This window comes from Rattus norvegicus, chromosome 16, assembly GCF_036323735.1.
Source record: "Rattus norvegicus strain BN/NHsdMcwi chromosome 16, GRCr8, whole genome shotgun sequence".
Taxonomy (NCBI): Eukaryota; Metazoa; Chordata; class Mammalia; order Rodentia; family Muridae; genus Rattus; species Rattus norvegicus.
Window position 1 is genome coordinate 7,253,712 of NC_086034.1, and position 20,476 is coordinate 7,274,187.

The window sequence follows — 20,476 nt, forward strand, 5'->3', positions numbered from 1 at the left end:
AAAGGAGAAAGGAGAGGAGAGGAGAGGAGAGAAGAGGAGAGGAGAGGAGAGGAGAGGAGAGGGAAGAGCTTGCATGAAGAGCTTGCATGTGTTACTTTCCTCTTCCCTTTGAAGAAATAACTGACAGGCAACTGGTTTACTCTATGGCTCCTGTCACAGCAGAAAGGCACCACAGGAGGAAGGAGTGGCCCATCAATTCTGCAGGTGCCTATGGTGTCAGTGGCCTGTTCACACTGGTCAGACAGGAAGCCAGACCAGAGCCTGAGTGTAGCCTTCAAAGGCTCACCACTTCCTAAGGGTGAGCCCAGAGTCACCTGTCTAAATCAATGGACCTGCGTCCAGGAAGCCCCACCCCAGTCCTGTTTCTGTGTTTGGGATGGAACTACAGTTTCCTATCTGGCTTCTCTGTGCAGGAGCCCTGTGGTACCCCAAGAGGTGGTGGCTGTGGACAGACATTACTTCCAAAACACCGGAGCTTATGATCCCCTTCTGTCACTGTGGGGTAGTGAAAATCTCGAGATGTCCTTCAAGGTAGGTCCTATGTCAATGGAGGATGTGGGTGGTGTCTCTGGAGCCATGTATGTAGCGTGGAGGCAGGTATTGGGGGTAACGTTGTGGGAAAATTATATAAAGCCATTGCAGCATATGTCAACCCCCCCTTCTCCCTCAGGCCATGTCTCTTCTGACCTACCTTAATTTTACTCAGTCTCCCCTGTGAACATGACCTTCAAAACCCTCTTCAGGAGAGTTTACCATCACCCTTTCCTCTCGGTGCAGAGAACTCAGGGCTTTTGGTACATTCTCTGTTTGTGGCACCCTTAGTATCTAAGGCAGCGGTTCTCAACGTGATGGGGTACAACCTTTTCACGGTGGTTGCCTAAGACCTTCAGAAAACATGCATCGAGATTAATAACAGTAGCAAGATGACAGCTGTGAAGTAGCAATGAAGACAGTTTTATGGTTAGGGGTCACCACAACATGAGGGACTGTATTAAGGGTTGCAGCATTAAGAAGGTTGAGGGGATCATTTACAGCACCCACCAGGCAAGTGTGAAACTGGTAACTGAGTAGTTACATCCAAAGACTGAGAGACCTGTTGGGTGTAGCTCAGCCTCTCCGTCCTGTGAACCATGCTGAATCTGGACAGCCACCACTTTCACTGTCTGTTCCACACTGTCCTAGCCTGTGCTTGCTGTTCACACGACTGTGCAAAACCCAGCCCAGCAAAGACATCCATCCCATAATACTGGCAGACCAATCTAATGTGGGCATGGGGATTTCATCAGGCTTGCAAGACGGCCACACATTTGCTGCTTCTCTAACACATGACAAATGTCCGCAGGACCCTTTGAGTTCTCTGAGGTATCTTGGGGCATAGGTTTTAAGAACCCCATGCCTAGCGTGTTCTCGACTGCCCCAGCACTACTCGACTGTAATTTCTATCATGAACTGTAGAATGAAGGCTTCTTGTCCCATGAGCAGGGGGGAGCTGGGAGAAGCTTCTGGAAGGAGTGAAGAAGACCAAGGGGGGAGGGGTGTGCTTTCATCTCTGGTGTCTTCACATCTGGAGACAGCAGTGGCTTTTAGAAGCTCCCTAGCCACTGCAGACTGTCGATGCTCGCACTGACACAGCACTGAGAACGTAAGCCTGCGGGATTAAAAAACACACATGTGTGGGTCATTCGTGTTAAGAGAGAATGCCAATTCTGTAGCTTTATTCACCAAATACATACCCCAAGTTCACAGGGTAGAAAACTCCAGGAAGCACAGTGGGAAAACCCGGCTTAAGGCTTCAGGAACAAAAGACCAAATGCATGCCCCAAATTTACTAGGGAGAAATCCAGGAAGACCAGCCTAAGTCCCAGGAACAAAGACTGAGAACAAAAGACAGGAACGAATGGACCATTGCCCAGGTGTATGCCCAGGTGTATTGATACTGGGCCAGGGCGTCCCTTTGTTAGGAACAAAGGCTTCTACACACATCAGCAGGGCTCAGCAGGGGTCAAACACTGCAGGGGACCCAGGAGGGTCCAACAAGTCCCCCTTTTTTATTTTTTATTTTTTTTTAAGATTTATTTATTATTTTATGTTTGTGAGTACACTGTCCTCAGACACACCAGAAGAGGGCATTGGATCCCATTACAGATGGTTGTGAGCCACCATGTGGTTGCTGGGATTTGAACTCAGGACCTCTGGAAGAACAGTCAGTGCTCTTAACCACTGAGCCATCTCTCCAACCCCACCTTTTTTATTTTTTTAAGCAGCACCTGTCTTAGGACACTTTGGTAATCTCTTTCCCATCTCTGGAAAAACTCTGCCAGTCTCAGAGTTTCCTGTCTTAGGCGAGAATTGTTCCAAAGAGTTGCCCATCTTTGAGTAACTGCTTCTGGTGAAGGCTGAGCCCGATTTGGGCAGAGGGATTGTCTCCTACCAAGGAGAACAACACCTGCTTAGTTGCTGCCCAGGACTGGGAGTGATGTTTGCGCATTCGATTAGAAGCACAAAGCCTACTACTCCTGCTCCCTAGGGCCATAACACCAAGGGCCATTGTCAAGCTGTTCCTGTTGATTTAAATTTAGAATCAGCAACTACTCCTGAAAGTTTACCCACTGTACTCGCCTTAACAATAGATTGGGGGAGGGCAATTCCAGACACTGCAGACACAGTGGCTGCAGCAGCAATGGCAGCTACAATAGCAGCGAAGATGCCAAAGTCTTTCCCAAGACAGCTCAGGATCAGCCGACCTTCTCCTGAACAACCAGCAGGCAATGGAACCATGCCTGAGATCCGCATAACCAGGGCAGAGTTCCCCGGTCTCCAGCAGCGTCATGCACATGGCATTCCTGTGAAGCCACAGACTGCGAAATGGCAACACCAGTCATGGCGGCAACAGCCACTGGGGGAATGAGGAGGGACAGGGGTAACAGCTTGAGTCTGGTCTTCTCCTCCAGCATGCAGCAGAGCACAGAGGGTCAGAGTGCAGGCTGTGGTGGGACAGGACACACAATGAAATGACTGCAGCAATGCCAAAATCTCCGAGACGGCACAGGTGAGGAGGAATCCTCCATCTTCATCCAAGGGTACAGGAATGACTCCAAGGACCTGAACCACAGGAATTGAATCTTCATGTTCCCAGCATCAGCATCAGCGTGTCTCACCAGTCACTCTGGCAGCTCCCATACTCCTGCAGCTGCCTATACAGAAAACACAAACATGCCCTCTTCCCCATATAAAATACCTGAACAGGATCATGCCATATGCTAATATGTGGAGCCTTCCATTCACCTAGGCAGAAGTATGCCTGGTTGTAGGGTGCCATAAACAGAGAGTTCCTTGGCATCCAAATTTTAAAATTTAAAATAAAAAGAGCATTATTTAAATAATTGTATGGCATACAGGGATATAACTCCCCCCTTTTTATTTATTAATATATTGTTTTAAAGTTTTATAACACCTGTTTTATAAGGTATAAGTCCTCGAGGATTAACCCTATTATGTGATACAGGAAGAAATTGAGGACACTGAGGACTTGTATGTATAATTTGACTTGTATACCAAATTGTCTCCAGCTATTATTGTTCTGGTGATAGAAAGAATGAGTTTGGCTAATTGTTCCTATGTAAGGCCTATAATCTGCCTGGTAACATTGCCTTCCTCACTAAGGGGGTCCAGGCAATCTAGTCTGAGTTCTTAAATGGCCTATAAAGGAACAGTACATTCTCTGGAAGAGCAGTTAGTGCTCTTAAACATTAATTAGAAATGTCAAGTCCTTTAAATATTGTCCAGATTCAACCTTACTTAGAAATCCCTGAGCTGGCAGGGCAAGGCCTGGAGTTGAGAGTGAGCAAATGGAGTCTTCCTCTTTTCCTGGGGGTGTGCTATCAACTCCATTACCATTTCCAAAGAGCCAGGTAAGAGTCTATGGTTTTGTTCAGTCAGTTGCCTGAGCCAGAGCTCTGAAAGGACAGCGAGTTGTCAGACATTCACATTGAAATCATCACTGATTTCATGCAGAAAACTTGCCTCCAATCAGTTGTATAGCACAAATAACTGTAAAATTTGAGGGTTAGCAGCATCTAAAAAAGGAAAAATTTTCATCAATTGCAAACCATAAGCCACACATTGGCTATCAGTATATATGAATTGAAAACTTGATTTTTCAACATTTTAAAAACAGCGTGCTGGAGCAAGGGGAAACTCAAGAGAATAAACATGTGATCCAGTTCTATATGTTGCCTTTTCATTAGATGAACTATCTATAAATACAGTAAGGGGCTGCATGCACAAATTTGCAGGAAATACAAAAGCATGCATAAAGTAAAATTATCAATTTTGCCTGAAAAATTTGTATATGGAATAGGTCAAATATCAGTATTTTGTAATAACCAATTTAATTGCTGTTTGGAATAAGGTATGTTTCACCAGGTTCCTTTTTAAAATACTTTCATGACTCTATCTTACAATTCTGTATTAACACAACAACAGCTTCATAACAGGGCATTAAAACTTTTACTCGAGGGGCTGGGGATTTAGCTCAGCGGTAGAGCACTTGCCTAGTGAGCACAAGGCCCTGGGTTCAGTCCCCAGCTCCAAAAAAAAAGAAAAAAGAAAAAAAAAACTTTTACTCAAAGAGGAAGAGTGAGTCCACATTAGTGGTCCCTTTTTCCAAAGGACTACTGTGGGTACAAACAACCAACAATTGATCATGGTCTATATAATTAATGTATCTGTTGTTGACACATAGCTTTCTCTGTTTTCTGCAAAGCTATTCCTCCCTCATCAGTTAATTGTCCAGAAGAATTAGGATTTGCATCTGCCTTAAGGATATCAAAGGCTTAAGTCCTCAGTGGTAAGCTTAAGGTGAGGTACTTAGCCAATTAACATATCTTTAGAAGCATTAAAAATAATTTCAAATACTGAAAAGGAATATTGAATCTTTTCTGGAGCAACAGAAACTCCCCAAATATTAAAGCTCATTGTGAGAGTAAAGATTTGTAGTAAAAATTTCCATATACACTGAAAGATTCAAAGTCCTAACTTCTTACTTTGAAGCAGCGACAAAATTACATTATATAGGGCTATTAGCCATTCTTTTGTAAAACCTTTTAATGATAACCCTTCATGACCTCTCTAAAATTATAAGCAAGCTCAAAATGAAAACCTTTCACAATCGCCAGGATGTAAAGAAACTGCATGAAAACAATCCTCTAAATCTATCTTGAAATGGTAGTTGGAGTAGGCAAACAGGCTGTAATGCTCTCACAAGTTCCATAACAGTTTCTATTTGTTTGATTTTTTCTTAATTACAAATAAGTGTGAGTTAGCCAATGTAACACTGGCAATCGCTAACCACAATCTTTTTTAAGTTCTCCTTGTAACACCAGAGCACAACCACAACTTTGGAAAGCAGAATTCAACCTCCAAACAATCTAGTCTCCAAAATCCAGTTTCTTCAAAACACCAAGTCTATCCCTCATGCTACAAAGCTTGACTGCCAGTTCCTGCATATGAATGCACGATGGTGCGGCCTTCAATACCGCAACCAAGAGACGTTGCCCTAAATTTTTTATAAGTCTGGCTTCTAGGATAAGAATTCCATAAAAAATATTATCCCAATTTAGACCTGTTTCCCTGGGTTGGCTCATCCCTCATGTTGTCTAGAATGACTCCATCCAAATTACCAATTTTAAACCAACTTTCTGTTACCAATGTTACAATTTTTTAACCATACCCAATAACTTAAAAGCCAATAGTCTATAAGCAAGACATGTAGAGCATATTTGTACATTTAAAACCAATCAGAAACAAAAATGAAGTGGCTACACATATCTTTAATATTTAGACCAATATTTACTTTTTCTAGCTGTAATTTTAAGAGAAGCACCTTGTCACATGCTAAGTCCAATAATCACAGTCAGGGATTTTTCTAAGAGAAACAGCCATTAGCTCCCTTACCGTAAGCTGCTAGCGCCTTTAAGATCAGCTCGGGCAGAAGCTCAGCCCCCGGGCAGCTTCTCCAGCTGACCTAGGCTCCTACAGGTGCAGGGCTCCAAAGGCCAATTGAAACTGCTTTTATTTGTTCCTTTTTTGAAATGAGTTAAAACCAAATCAAGGCGTGAATGACCGGCAGATAAAGTTTTTACCACTTTTTTTCTTTTGAACAAGAAACAAAAACCACAGACGTAAACTGACATACATGGGCAGCTTGGTGCACCAAGGACAAACAATAGACATAACTAGATGGTGTCCCACCAAAGGGACCCAGATATCCTACCTATGGAACCCAGAACCAGAAATAAGCACTTCTCTAATAGGAAGGAGCCAGCAAGGAGGTAGTACGTCTCCTGCCTTCCTTCTGTCCCTAGGAGAGCTCTGAAAAAGCTTAAGCTCATTTTCTTTCTCTTTCTCCAAAGCATCTGTGGAGAGTTAGGGAGGACTGTTTTTCCCAAACCCATTCTCTCTCATGTCTAGGGTGTAAACTTTCTCTAGTCGGGGTCCAAAGACTAAAACATAACTCTAAAAGAACACATACGCAAAAATACTTTACCATTACCTCATCCCTTTTTTTTTTTTAACAACTTTTACTCATGCTAGCCCAAATCACTGAGGCCTTTTCTAGCCCTTCTTACCCCAATATGTCCCTCCTTCTTCGCCGGCCGGCTTTCCAGGACAATCCAATCTGTCAGAAAACCTTCTCTTTCCCGGTCTCGGTGGGACCTCCATTTGTCAATGCCCGCACCGACACAGCACCGAGATCTGGGCGTAAGCCTGCGGGATTAAAAAACCACATATACTCAGGTCATTCGTGTTAAGAGAGAATGCCAAATCTGTAGCTTTATTCACCGAACATATAACCCAAGTTCACTGGGTGGAAAATTCCAGGGAGCACAGTGGGAAAACCCGGCTTAAGGCTCAGGAACAAAAGACCAAACACGTGCCCCAAATTTTCTGGGGAGAAATCCAGAAAGACCAGCCTAAGTCCCAGGAACAAAGACTGAGAACAAAAGACAGGAATGAATGGACAATGGACCATCACCCAGGTGTATGCCCAGGTGTGTTCCTTTGTTAGGAACAAAGGCTTCTACAAGCATCTGCAGGGCTCAGCAGGGGTCAAACACTGCAGGGGACCCAGGAGGGTCGGACAGCAGACATATTTTCCCGAGGAAGCATTCCCTGGTAGGTGGAGTGCTGACCCCTGAACTGCTTTGTATGCTGACTCTGTGCTTATCTCCAGGTGGTATGTTCGGGAAGTTGATAGGTGTTGGTCATTGCCTCTCAGTTCCAGTCTAGGACAACTGCCCTCTGCTGTCCCGCCCTACTGCCCAAACTCTCAGATCTGGGAAGCACACTCTGAGCATTTGAAATAGTCACTCTGGCTTATGACTTGCCCGTATTCTTCCAGCGGCTCTCAGACAGGGAGGTGGGTGGGAGAAAGCCACTCACCTTCTCCTGTGACAGGCCTGGCTCTGCGGTGGCTCTGTTGAAATCCTTCCCTGCTCTCGAGTTGGACACCTCTACCAAAGCCAAGATGCCAGCCTCAGGACTGACCCCGAGGTCATCTTGAAGAACAAGATCCGCATTGCCGAGACCTGGCTGTCATCCTTCAAAGAAACCTTCTACAGGCACATCCCAGAGGCCTTTGCCCTGAGCAAGGTAAGGAGGGACCGGTAGGGATCTTTGGCCAACATAAATCCACCAGCTTAAGGTCAGCCAATAAGGTCCGTTATTCTTGGCTTGAGCTTCCCTGAGTTGGCCCTCTGGAATGACCCTTCTCTCTATTGGGACTGTCCTATGTCCCTGCCAGAACCTCCCTGGAGCATCACAGGTGGCCTCTGCCTGGAATTCCCAGATTGTTACAGGATGCTCTGCCCCAGATGCAGCCATTCACTACAAAGCCCTAGGGAAGGTGGGCCTAGATAAGGGCTGAGCCATGTCTCTGAGGGCCCTTTCATCCTGAGTGGTGCTCAGAGGTTAGGGAATATTGGAGGCAAAAAAATATCTGAGTATAAAAATAAGTATGGGCCTCAAAAAAGCCACAAAAAGGTGAGCTTTTAATCATGTGATCAAACGCCCCTCAGTGTGCTCTATGAGATGGTCAGTTCCTGTGGAATGACATACCCATGCTGTCTACTGTGAGTCACAGGCTGCCATGACACTTGAGACACTGCAAGTGAGGGCCCAAGGGACCAGCATAGTCAGGAAACCTCTCCCACCAGCCCCTCACCAGCCCCTCACCAGCCCACTGCTGGCTAGCACAGATGAAGGCAGGGTCCTCAGAAAGACACACCCATCCCCCCCCCCATTCAGGGAAAGTCAGAGAAGGTGGAGCCATGAAGGAGTCTCAGTACCCGTTTTTCTTGAAGTCCTTAGGATTTTGTTCTTTTTCCTTTTTTTAAATCCAAATGCACCCTCTTCCTGCTGTAAAGCAGATGGCCTCCAGACAATTCTCACAACTCCTTGAACTTGTATCTTTTTAATGGAAGATGACCCACCAATTTCAACTCAGACCCAAGCTTAAGGTAGCTAGAGTTCCCTCTGGGTCCCCATGAGTGAGTCCAAGTGTCACCCGGAGTAGTACCAGCTCCTTTTACACACGGGGTGGGGGTGACGGACCCCATGACTGTAGCTCCTCCTGGCTTGGGTTTGTAGAGAAGAATTGAAGATAAAAGGGCAATTCTCACCAGGACTCCACTTAATCTTAAGTCTAGACACCCCAGAAGTCTGACTTAACTATGGCTGCCTGGGATCACTCAGACACCAGAGGAGGGGTTGGAGGAAGATCCTGAAACCGCCGAGGGCTGAGCTAAAGAATTTTAGGGTTTACCCTGTTGACAGTGGAAGAAGTTGTCCTTCTGTGGAGTTCTACAGAGCACCACAGCTGTGGCTTCTAATTTCTGGCCTTCCTTTAGGCTAGAGTATCTTTTTTTTCTCCCTTGTGTGGTGGGTGCCAATTTAGCATTTTCTCATTGCTTTCACGTGGCCCCTGCTTAATGTCAACGCAGATTTCATTTACAAAGGACCCATAAGGAAAAAGAATTCAATACTTCCAGGCTTCTGATGTCCCCGGGCCAAGCTTCCATTAGACATTCAGAACACAGCGTGTTGGATGTCCTCAGCCCAACAGCACATAAAGTATTTGCAACCTACTGGGCCCCTCTGTGTCTTACAGAAAACCAGAGATCACCAACGTGGAACCCTGGCATGGCTGTCGCCTCTCCCCACCCGTATGCACACACACACACTCTCTCTCTCTCTCTCTCTCTCTCTCTCTCTCTCTCTCTCTCTCTCTCTCTCTCTCTCTCTCTCTCTCTCTCTCTCTCTCTCTCTCTCTCTCTCTCTCGTGTGCGCGCGCAGTGTGAATTTGGGGCTGGAACAAGTCTTCTCGCCCTCACTCCCATGCCCTTCTCTGCCTGCAGGTTGCAAAGCCAGACTGTACGGAGCGCCTGAAGCTGCAAAGGAGGCTGGGATGCCGAACGTTCCACTGGTTTCTGGCCAATGTCTACCCTGAGCTGTACCCATCCGAGCACAGGCCCAGGTTCTCCGGAAAGGCAAGGCGTGGCCCGGGACGGGGTGGGGGTGGGGGTGGGGGTGGGGGTGGTGGGGGTGGGGAGTCACTTACCAAGACAGGGTCACTCATCCTCTACACTGGACAACCAGTTATAGACTCAGCAGGGTCTCAGAGGCCTTTGGACCCCGCCTCCCCCCACGCCTCCGCCGCCCCCCCAGCCCTCCTCCCTCACCCCCTCCCTCACCAGCCTGAGGAAGGCAGCAATGTTTCCCTATAATCCATGCAACTCCAGGGCCTGGCTCCTTCATGAGGCTTCTGTCTTAGGTGCCTTGGGCTTAACTCATCTCACTGTGACTGAACCATGCACACTGGGATAGGTCTAGAGAAGACAGGGAATTAGAACTTGTTAAAAAGCATCCTCACAGTGGAGGTCAGATTCACATCTATGTGAACGTCCATTTTCAGCTCCACAGCACTGGACTTGGCCTCTGTGCAGACTGCCGAGCAGAAGGTGACCTCCTGGGATGCCCCATGACACTGGCTCCTTGCAGTAACAACCGGCAGCAACAGGTGGGTGACGATACTTCTCGAGATCGATAGCATCCCAGCTTATAAGTAGGTGCTGTTTCCTAGGGTGCCCTTCAATTCCCTTCAAAGTAGCTCTTTGCTGCGGCCCCGTGTCCCTTGATAGGCCATGGCTCCCACTGTGATGATTTGTCATAGCATCCTCACCTTAGACTGGACCGGCATTAAAGAATGGAGCATCTCAGTTAGAAGGAATGAAGGGGCCACTTATGTATCCCTTGCATCTGCCATAAGAGGAAACTGTGTCATAGAATCACCAGCCCAGGAATGCCCACCTCAGATCCTCCAGCATTGAGGAAAGGTCCAAGAGTCGGCACAGAAAAGAAGTGGTAAAGCCAGGGGAGAACCTAGATTCAAGTGGACCCTTTGGCCATTTGGAAGAATACTGTGCTCCTTACAATGTGTCTTACGTCCTTTAATAACTGCCCAAGGTGACAGAAAGCTGTCCACCCTGGCTGAGAGGTCATGGGTCCACCTTGTCTCACAGCTTGAATCACTTCTCAGTGTAGCCCAGATCTGATTCAGTCTGAGATAGGGCTTCTCTGCATTGAGCCGTCATACTCCAAAGCTGCCTAATGAGTTAACTGAGAGTCCGAGAGCCTGGGGTGAGGGAGGAAACGTCTCCTCGGGAAGTTTGGGGCCCAGCCTTGCAGTGCAACCCTAGGACATCTCTATGGGAAGCTGGACCCAACCTTCCAGTTGGAGCCTCGAGGGCTAGGCACAGGCTCAGAGCCTGGAGAGTACACAGGGAAGAGGTTGGCTCAGGATTCTCTTGGTCTCTTACATCTTTTTACTTTGCCATTTTCCCCTAAAACACCAGTGGGCATTCATACCAGATACATTAGTAAGTTTTTGCACCTCTATGACCTAGATACCTGACAGAAACATGGGAGGAACGATGATTTTTGTTTTTGTCTTTTGTTTTTTAAGCTCACTGTCTCAAGAGGATTTCAGTTCCTCTTGAAACAAGAGGGAAAGGCGTGGCAGTGGGGGTGGCAGTGGGAGTGGCTTGTCTCTGGTGAGTATGAGGTATTTGGTAGCTTGTTCACGTGGTACAGAGTAGGCAACAGATAAAGGAAACCAAGACCAGAGCTTGCCTGTAGAGATCGGCTTCCACCAGTTAGGCCCCACCTCCTCAGGCTCCCCAGCCTCCAAATCAGGGCTACAAGCTGAGGAACCAATCACGTGAAGCACAGGCCCAAGGGGGCGGGTACTTCACATTCAAACAGTAACACTAGACACAAGAGATGAAGACGTAAAAGCCACGTGAGGAAGTCACATGTTAGGCTGACAACTGTCCAAGCCCTACTGCCGTCTAAAGCCAGGTTTGAATCAAGTTCCCACTGGCTAGCTGTGTGATCTTGGTGGGCAATACTGGAAAATAAAGAAGCTGACCACCCTTCCCCCCCTGGCCTGGGAGGAAAACCTAAATATATGCCCGACAAAATATGAAATGCCCCTTTCCATGCACAGGTCGAGTTTACAGGAAAGAGAGGGAAATATCCGAGAACTAAAACTCAAGGGGCGACTGCAAACTTGCTATTCGTGTGAGCTAGGCTTCCCTGATGAGTGATAGGGATCGGTGGCCACCAACCTTGGGAGTTCTGGAGCGTGGCCTCAGGCAGGGAGAAGCAATGAGCTCATGAGCGATGAAGCTGGAGATGAGACTTCATGTCATGCAGCTTTGACCGTCCCGGGTTAGTCTGTCCTGGCAAAGCTGCACTAATACCTCTCGCATGACCACAAGGAGGCAGCAGGGACGTCATCTGCCACTACAGATGGGAGCTTGAGTAGGAAAAAACGTACTCTCCCTTTGCCCACAAGCTTGCTTCTGAGATGCGTTTAAGGTCCAAATTTATGCTAACTGTGCAGTTTTGGGATTTTCAAGCAAGGCAGACCACTGTATTTAATTTGCAAATTAGCAGGGCCTAATGCAGATAGAAGATGTGATGTCTCTAATTCAACATTATTAAGAATTTGGGGGCAGTGGTGTTGTAGTAAATAATATAGATAAAACTGAGACGCCAACCCGTGCTGTGGCCAGCACCATAGGGCCACACGGCATCTCAGTTAGCCAGACTAGGCACTCTCTGGCCCAGAGCTCTCAAAACATCACCGCGATGGAGGCAGAGAAGGACGACCCAGACCCATGTGGCTTTAAATGGCCACAGGTAGCTCTGAATATTCCATAAGGGATGGATTTTTATAGGACAGTTTGTCTTATCTAGGTGAGCCGTTTATATCAGTATCAATTGGTTGTAAGTTTACTGTATGGACGTTTTGTGGAGTGAGAATTTACTGATATAAATCCGATTGATAAATTACAAGCTTCTAGAGTTTTGATTTTTAACGGGCTCCTGGGAGGGTGGATGGCTGGCTGGGGCTGGCATTGCAGTGACCCGAGCGATGAGAACTAGAAGAGTAGTCGCTTCTGGGGCTAGCCATGGTGGTGACTTAGCTGGTGGCAGCATGGGATGGAAATTGGGAACTTAGCGAGTTGCGTGGGGACCTTTCGAGATGTCCACAGTTAACATAAAAAGAAGTTCCAGACTGTGTGACCCTCCGCCCACGGGATCTTGGACCAATAGGGTTCACAGGGGCAGTAGGAGCAGAGGGCTTTGAGGCATTCAGAAGCCCCATGAGTGCACACGGTCAGTGATCACACTAGGACCAGCTGCCCAGAGTCTGAATAACTTAACTTGGGATGATTCAAGGCTTGTATAATTTGGGGGATGGGGAGGTAGAATCATCCTGGATGGGGAAAAGTCATTGGCTGAAGGCTTGGGGTACTGAAATGCCTCATTAGCATGGGGAAGTATTTCAGGAATCTCAGGTGCTAGCTGAACAGGTTAGGAAGTTGATCCTGAAATTTAACTGAGGTTACCTGACTGAGTGTGGGGGTCAGGGGAGGGGAAGGGGAGTTGAATTTCCCAAAAAAGAACAGAGGAGAAGCCCTACTAATGAAGGGAATCTTCCATTACTCGAAGAGCCTCAGAAGACTATCTGCTCAACGGTAAACTTTGACCCTGATTAGCAGAGTTTTCCCACAGACTGCATCAGGCAGGAACAAATAGAAGATGGGGTTGCCAAAACATGTCATCCAATTGGTCAGCGCAGGTTCCTCGAAGTTAAAGCCCCTCTGTAAAGGTTCACACACTCCAGCTCGATAAAACCCCAGAGGCCATGGAACCATAATGGAGATGGGCGGGCGTGGGGGGGGGCGTGATTCACAGACACCACAAACAGCAGGGAAATTGGTCAGGGACAGGTAAGACGTCTCCAGAAGGAAATCAGCCTCGGTCTCAGGGAGATCCCATCTGGCCTTCCAGCCATGTGCACCCAGCACCGGCAGCCTTTAAAACAGCCTTACCTGCATACAGGAAACAGGAGCACGCCAGGGTGTGGAAACAGAATCCCGAGAAAGGCCAGGATGCCTTTCTTGGTTCCTGAGAACCCAGGCAGAGTCTTGTTGCTGCCCCTGTAGTATCTGAAAATGGTCTCCAGAACACGACTCTTCTGTGTGTTCGTCCCCCAGCCCTGGCTCTGGACAGGGTATCCATTTGGCTATGCTAACTGCCATCCCCTCTGCCCAGAACCTGGAGCACACCAGCAGGAAGGAGATTCTCTTCGGCAGCCCACAGCGCCTGTGCTTCGATGTCAGAGGAGAGCGGGTGATTCTGCAGAACTGCACCGAGGAAGGCCCTGCCATCCATCAACAGCACTGGGACTTCCAGGAGGTGAGTCCCATTCCGGAAATGCAGGCTGACCACAACAAACTTCCGGTCAGCTAGAATGTCTGGGCAGACTGACCCTGCTAGCATGGCATCCTGGGCTCTCCCAAGACCTCAGGCACTCTCCACACTGGTACTTCTACTGTTGTGCTTAGTGGCTTAACCGTGGGGTCTCTGGTCCCCAGCCTCAAGAGATATCCTGATTTGTCCCCCATACCATTACAGATTATTAGCTTGGTTGTTACAGAAACAACCCACTCAGTTGTGTACATTTAGGAGTGACACAATCTAAAATTTAAAAAGACACACACACACACACACACACACACACACACACTGCATTATTTCACAATATGTATTTTTATGTGGCACAGTTAGAGTCTTGGAAACATCAAGTGAGCAGTGGTTATCTGTGGCTGAGGAAGGAAGAATTATTGTTTAATGAGAAGAGAATATTTTTACAATGAGAAAGTTATGGTAAAAAGCATATTTAACATTTGTAAACTTTGGGATTGAAAATACTTAAAAAGTAACAAGTGTTAGTATGGCTTTTATCACAATAAAAAGAAAGGAAAAAAAGCAATGAAGTACTAATTTTTGCCTCAACATGAAAAAAACCTGGAAAACATGCAAAAGAAAGGAGGCTAGTTATAAAGAACAATTGTATCATATGAATTTATATTGTACAATTATACAATTGATCTTATACAAAATACCTAGAATGGGGGAATTCACTGATTAGTTATGGATCAGTTAAGGATGATAAGGATGATAGTCTGCTCCTTGTTTGACTATGTGAAAGACAGCTGTCTTTTTATGAGTTAATTTTATTAATAACCAATTATAAGTCATCATGCCATGTGAAGGACACACAAGGAATCTTTCTTTACCTGTCCTGTTTGATTCTCTTGAATCTTTCTAGTTTCTCAGGGGTCTCCCTCAGTCATGTCTGATTCATACACTCTGGAAGGGGTCCAGAGCCTATCCTCCTTTCCTGTCAACACAAACGCGGAGCTTTTCTCCCAAGTTACTGGTCTTTGAGCCAGTAGCTGGAAAAACCTTCAGCTTGCCTCTCTCCTAGAATAATATAACCATAAAACTCAAAATCACACCCATTCTGATAATTAAAAACTATTCAAAGCAAAAACAGCAAACTAAACAATTGTTGCGCAAACCTATTTCCAGGCTTTCTCTTTATTTAATTTTCAAGGCCTCTATTCTATTGTCTTGAGATAAGCCAGGCACCCTATCCCCTGCTTTCGATCTAAATTTTTAAAGATCAAATGCCTCAATATTTTAATATCTATAATTAAATTCCCTTCTGCTTACTGTATAAACCTATTTTCAGGCTTCTTCTGATCTGTCATGCCAGGAATATTTAATCTAGAATTCCAGTGGAGGCCACGTTCAAAGAATTTGAGTAATCCTGCAAGACTTCTTTAAATCTTTCCTAACGCATTTCTTCATTCAATCTCCCTTGTTTCCTTTATCTGTTTGTTGGAGGCCGCGCCTGCTGTTTTCCTCCACATCACAACAGGGGATCCTAATGTCCATAGCTGAGACTCCACTGAGTCTCTAAGGTTCCCGAGCTAGAGCCACCACGTGACTCACTTCTCTCACTGAGAAACCAACTTTCGCCTCTTTCTAGACCTGTATCACTGTGTGTGATCAAACCAAGGATTGCTAAAAGAATAGTGGATTCTCGCCTACCACATGTACGCCATCTGTTGTGTGTAGTTTTAAAAACACGCTATCACCTTTGCCGGGGATCCCGGCCCTCGCCCTGGTGGCTCCCAACTGCCTTTCGTTCCACCTTGCTTAGCTCCAGCTCTAACTCAGCTTCCTTTTCTACCTGCCTTTGCCCCAGGAGGGGTTGAGTTACCAGCCCACTCCTGAGACCTTGGAGCTTTATTACTTTAGAACTTGCCTGCTAGGCACAATTGCTGGGCGCAGATAACTGGAAAGGCGTCGTCCCACCCCACCGCCCTAAACTTAGTGGCTTGTATCAGCTAGCCTTTGCCAACATCCTTAGCCATCCGCTGCTAGCGGAGGCCACAGGTCCTAGCTGACCCAGAGCGAGGCCTTACATGATTGCTGTGTCTTTTTCCCTCCGAAGCATGGCAGAAAAGACTCTCTCCTTCCCTGTGTCTCCTTTTCATCTTGGGACCCGGAAGTCCCGCCTGTACCTTCTGCCCAGCAATTGGCTCCGGTCTTTATTGACAAGTCAAGAACCAATTAGGGAACTAGACCTTAGTATCAGAACCTCCCCTTACACATGGCCACAGAAAGGAGACTGCTGATTCTCTGGCCTGAAGGAGGCCAGGAGGGCGAATGACTGCTAATGGGTAGTGATAGTGATGTCTTTTGGCAGTGATGGAAATATTCTGGAATATACTAAAGACAACAACAGCCTGTATGTTGAAATATCTCAACAATGAAAAAAAATTATAGCATTGTGGCTAAAGTTGTTTAATTTGGTAAAGAAATCAATTTTTTTTTTGAAAGGGGAGTGTTAAGGTCGATATTGAATCTGCTGGAGTGGAGTTATACCTTTCGTATGTTTCTTGGGGAAGGCTAGTCTAAGGAGACCTTCAGGATACCCTCTGTCTTGCTCGCTTCTGCAACATGGTGGACACAATGTGAAATTGCAGGTTTTGCAGAGAGCAGTACAGTAACCCCTGTTAAAAGCAGACTCGTGAATGCAGGGCTAACAGTGGCTCTGACAATACAACTGCCCCGACCAGAGTCATCCTGACCAGAACTTTCTAAGAAATGACCCAATCATATAACAGCAATACACGCAATTGAGTTCATGACTCCGTAGGCTTGAGTGACGTCTAAATGTTAGGGTTAATTAACTTATACTTTTTTTTTTTAACTTATACTTTTTATTGACTAACAACCCTTCCATTCCCTCCAGGCTAGTTCACAGCACACCTGTTAGCCTTTAATGCTCAGCAGAAATCCTTAAAACGTCCTTTGACGACTGTTGGGAACTGGCCTCCCTCTTTCTCTTTTCAGGATGGACTGATCATCCACGTTCTATCTGGAAAATGCATGGAAGCCGGGGTTCGGCCAAGCAGTAAGGATCTGTACTTGCGTCAGTGCGATGGTAAAACCAGCCAGCTGTGGCGATTCGACCAGATCCACCCCGTGGATGAACGATGAGTAAACTGGACAGACAGCAAACGAATGTTGGACATCACATTTCTCTGCTCTCGTGTATCCTGAGGCAGCCCCCTAGTGTCTGGGCTTCTGGAATAGAAGAGAAGAAACTCCACTAAAACAAACAAACAAACAACAATGAAAACATAGAAAATCTCTCCAGGTACCTTACGTCATTGATTGTTGACTGGTTTTTGTTGTTTGGTGCGGTTTTACAAGACAGGGTTTCTCTGTGTAGCCCTGGCTGTCCTGAAACTCACTCTGTAGACCAGGCTGGCCTGAAACACATAGCAGTCCACCTGCCTCTCTGCCTCTCAAGTGCTGGGACTAAGAGAGACACCACCACCTGGCTATGTTGGCTGTATTTTTTTAGAAAGAAAAACAATGGATTCATTGTCTTCATCACCGGACGTGATCATCTTGAAGGAGTCAGACTCTTCCCCTCTCCCTCCCCACACCCTGCCCACCATGAACACTGAGCCCTCACTCACTTTTATCCCTGTCTGTGGGAAGAGGCCTAGGCATTGTCTGATAGCACTTCCGGGAGTCATGAAACCCAGTAGATAAATTTCACGTAGCCTTTACTCAGACAATGTATGTGGCCAGTTGTGAGAGTTAGAACGAGGGCTGTGCAAATGGCCTGGCAGCCCCAACCTTCTGACCAGGTTTACTAGCATACATTCATGTTCATCTGTTGAACCCAAGTTCAAAAGAAGCAGAGGGGTACAGGGAGGAATGGGGATGGGGTGGGGAAGAAGACAGGAGAGAGATTCAGTCCAATTGTCCAGCTTAGCATCGCCCAGTGAAGAGTCAGCAGACCTGGCTAAGACCTTTTCGTCTTCAGGACAGTTCCCTTGGAACTTTCTACCTCCATTCTCCTGCTCTAGCTCTTCTCTAACTCACAACCAGATTTCCTGCAGTGTGCGCTTTCTTGGGTCACCAGTGTTGGAAGGGTCAGCTCCTCTGACCACTCTCGTGAACGAATGAATTACAGGGAAAGCAATGCCCGCTTAGGAGAGCCACGTGGGCTTGATGAGAAATAGCAACTTTTGAAAGGGGGAAACCCAAATTCTTTACAAGGCAAACTAGATCTGGCTATTAAATGTCCCTGCGGTTTGACAGGCCACCTATGAGCCCAAAACAATTGTTCAAGACTCCCTAAATGTGGCTACCAGTTAAATGCTCACATGGTTGAAGGAAATCCACCGTAACCAGAGAAGAACCTAGGCTCAGCCAAAAGAGTTGCTGAGTTAGGATGAAGTTGGAAAAAGAATCTTGCCCATTTCTTTCTGAATGGAATTAGCTTTCTATACGGTAAGCTTAGAGACTTCCCATTAAAGATGTCCTTGTCCTCTGGGCTGTCTCCAAATACAGTTGTTTCAAATAAGAACTGGAGAAGGCCTGTGGGTTTCTGAAATACCTGAGTAATATCTCCAACTTCCAGGTGAGTGCCCCCTGTTTCTCTAGCCTCAGAGTCATTCTAGATTAATACTATCTAATATCGTGACCACAAATCCAGTGTGGCCATTTTGATGAAAATTCACCACAATTCTGGAAATTTTCAAACCGTTCCTTGATTGGGCTGGCACTTTAGGGGTTGGGTAGCCACCTGAGAACATAATGATAAAACAGCCCTCCATCACAAAAAGGAGTCCTGGATAGCTCTAGATAGATTCATCCCCTACGTAGGGACAAGAGTTTGGCCACCATCTTCTTGCTTCAGACCTGTCTATATTTAAAACAAATTACTTCTAACATGATGAGGCTGGGATGGAGCTAAAAGTTTCAAATGGCAACCTTGTAAAGGGTAGTAATGGTTGAACAATATTTTTAAAGACTTTTATTTTGAAATGAATTCTAATATTAGCATTGTGAGTAGCTGAAGTTGTTGGGATAAATTAATGTAGCTAAGTAAAAGGCTAAGTGCTATCGCGTGTGTTCTGGTGATTAAGGAAAGGACCCACATAGCTCATTGCTTAATTGTTTTAACAAAACAAGAGTGTGACGTTTCTCATACCCTTAACTATCCCCCACGATTTATTGTTTTATTACAGAAATGGCCGTCAACTCAGTCCCTGGCTGGTTCTTACAGACCCTTAATTTAAATAGCACAGACGCTTCTGAAAAGCAATCTCCTTACAGTGTAACTGGTGTAGTGGATTCTTATCAATGGTCCGTTTAGAAAGAGAGAAACTTGGCAGCGAATGGATCTGGTTCCCGGGTTTGATTTTGCTTGTCTGTCTGAATTTTGTGACTCTTTCAAACAGGAGTTGTTTTTGTGATTTGTCTCACAAAGCCCACCTCCATGATCAAGGATCCTGCTGGAGTGGATGGAGAGAACTGAGCACCTAGCAGACATAGTCCATACTCTTTGTGTTGTGACAACAGATGTCAATCAAGAAGGGGCACGCACGATGTGGTCCTCTTCTGCCTCAATGTCATAAACCCGTGGCAAAGTCTGAGTCCCAACTTCCACAGAACTCTGATGCTATGAGCATCTGAACTGTGATGCTGCCGCTGTGCAGAAAGGGCCATGGATGGAAGTAAACGAGTGGCCAGGGTTGTGTTTTAATAAAACTTGGCAGAAATATCTAGCTGATCAGACTTATTCAATCCCTGTAGTTGCCTATCTCCTGGACTGGGGCATTTAACCCCGCTGCAGAAGAAGCCGGATTCTATAGTTTAAAAAAAGAAAAGAAAAGAAAAGAAACCAAGAAATGTTACCGAAGAAACCATGACTGTTCCTGGGTGCGGTGGCTGGTGATTTCAATCCAGTGTTTGAGAGTCTAAGGCAGGAGGCTTGTTCTCAGGCAGCTTGGACTAGACTGAAACCAGGAGGGGGAGAGGGAGGGAGGAAGGGAAGGAAGGGGTGAGGGAAAGAGGAAGGAATGGAGGAGAGAAAAGTGATGAATAAGATACTACCAGATTACAAACTTTAAATGCATAGATGCTGTGATACACCTTAACAAAATTATTAGAAAAAGAGACCTTGGGGTTGGGGATTTAGCTCAGTGGTAGAGCGCTTGCCTAGGAAGCGCAAGGCCCTGGGTTCGATCCCCAGCTCCGAAAAAAAGAACCAAAAAAAAAAAAAAAAAAAAGAAAAAGAGACCTTTTGGAGGAAAAACAACACCAAAATGGTTCTCATCATTAATAAAACAATCAAAACCAATAACAACACCTGCCATGAGCGGGAAAGGGTTCTCGCTGGAAGTAGATGTTAACCGATTCGAGATATATAGGATATAGATAGATAGATATAGATATAGATATAGATATAGATATAGATATAGATATAGATATAGATATAGGAATAACACTGGGAAAGTGGAGGCAGGAGGATCTCTGAGTCATCCTGGGCTTGAGAGTTTGAAGGCAGCCTAGGATACACAAGACCATGTCACACACACACACACCACACACACACACACACACACACACACACACACCACATACAGACAGACAGACAGACAGACAGACACACACACAC

At 46.1% G+C, this 20,476-nt stretch overlaps 1 protein-coding gene across 5 annotated transcripts in view; it reads left to right on the forward strand.

Annotated features, from left to right (window-relative positions):
- Galnt15 (polypeptide N-acetylgalactosaminyltransferase 15) overlaps positions 1–19,579 on the forward strand; it is a 39,767-nt gene extending 20,188 nt beyond the window's left edge. For 2 of the 5 annotated variants that reach the window (XM_039094906.2, XM_039094909.1), the window contains 6 exons: positions 414–531; positions 7,459–7,653; positions 9,417–9,548; positions 9,974–10,078; positions 13,687–13,830; positions 16,846–19,579. In XM_039094906.2, the coding sequence (XP_038950834.1) occupies positions 414–531; positions 7,459–7,653; positions 9,417–9,548; positions 9,974–10,078; positions 13,687–13,830; positions 16,846–16,992 (841 nt within the window). In that variant the 3' untranslated portion in view covers positions 16,993–19,579. The other 3 variants (XM_063275917.1, XM_063275916.1, XM_039094908.2) reach the window with 2 other exon arrangements.
- The last annotated feature ends 897 nt before the right edge of the window (positions 19,580–20,476 follow it).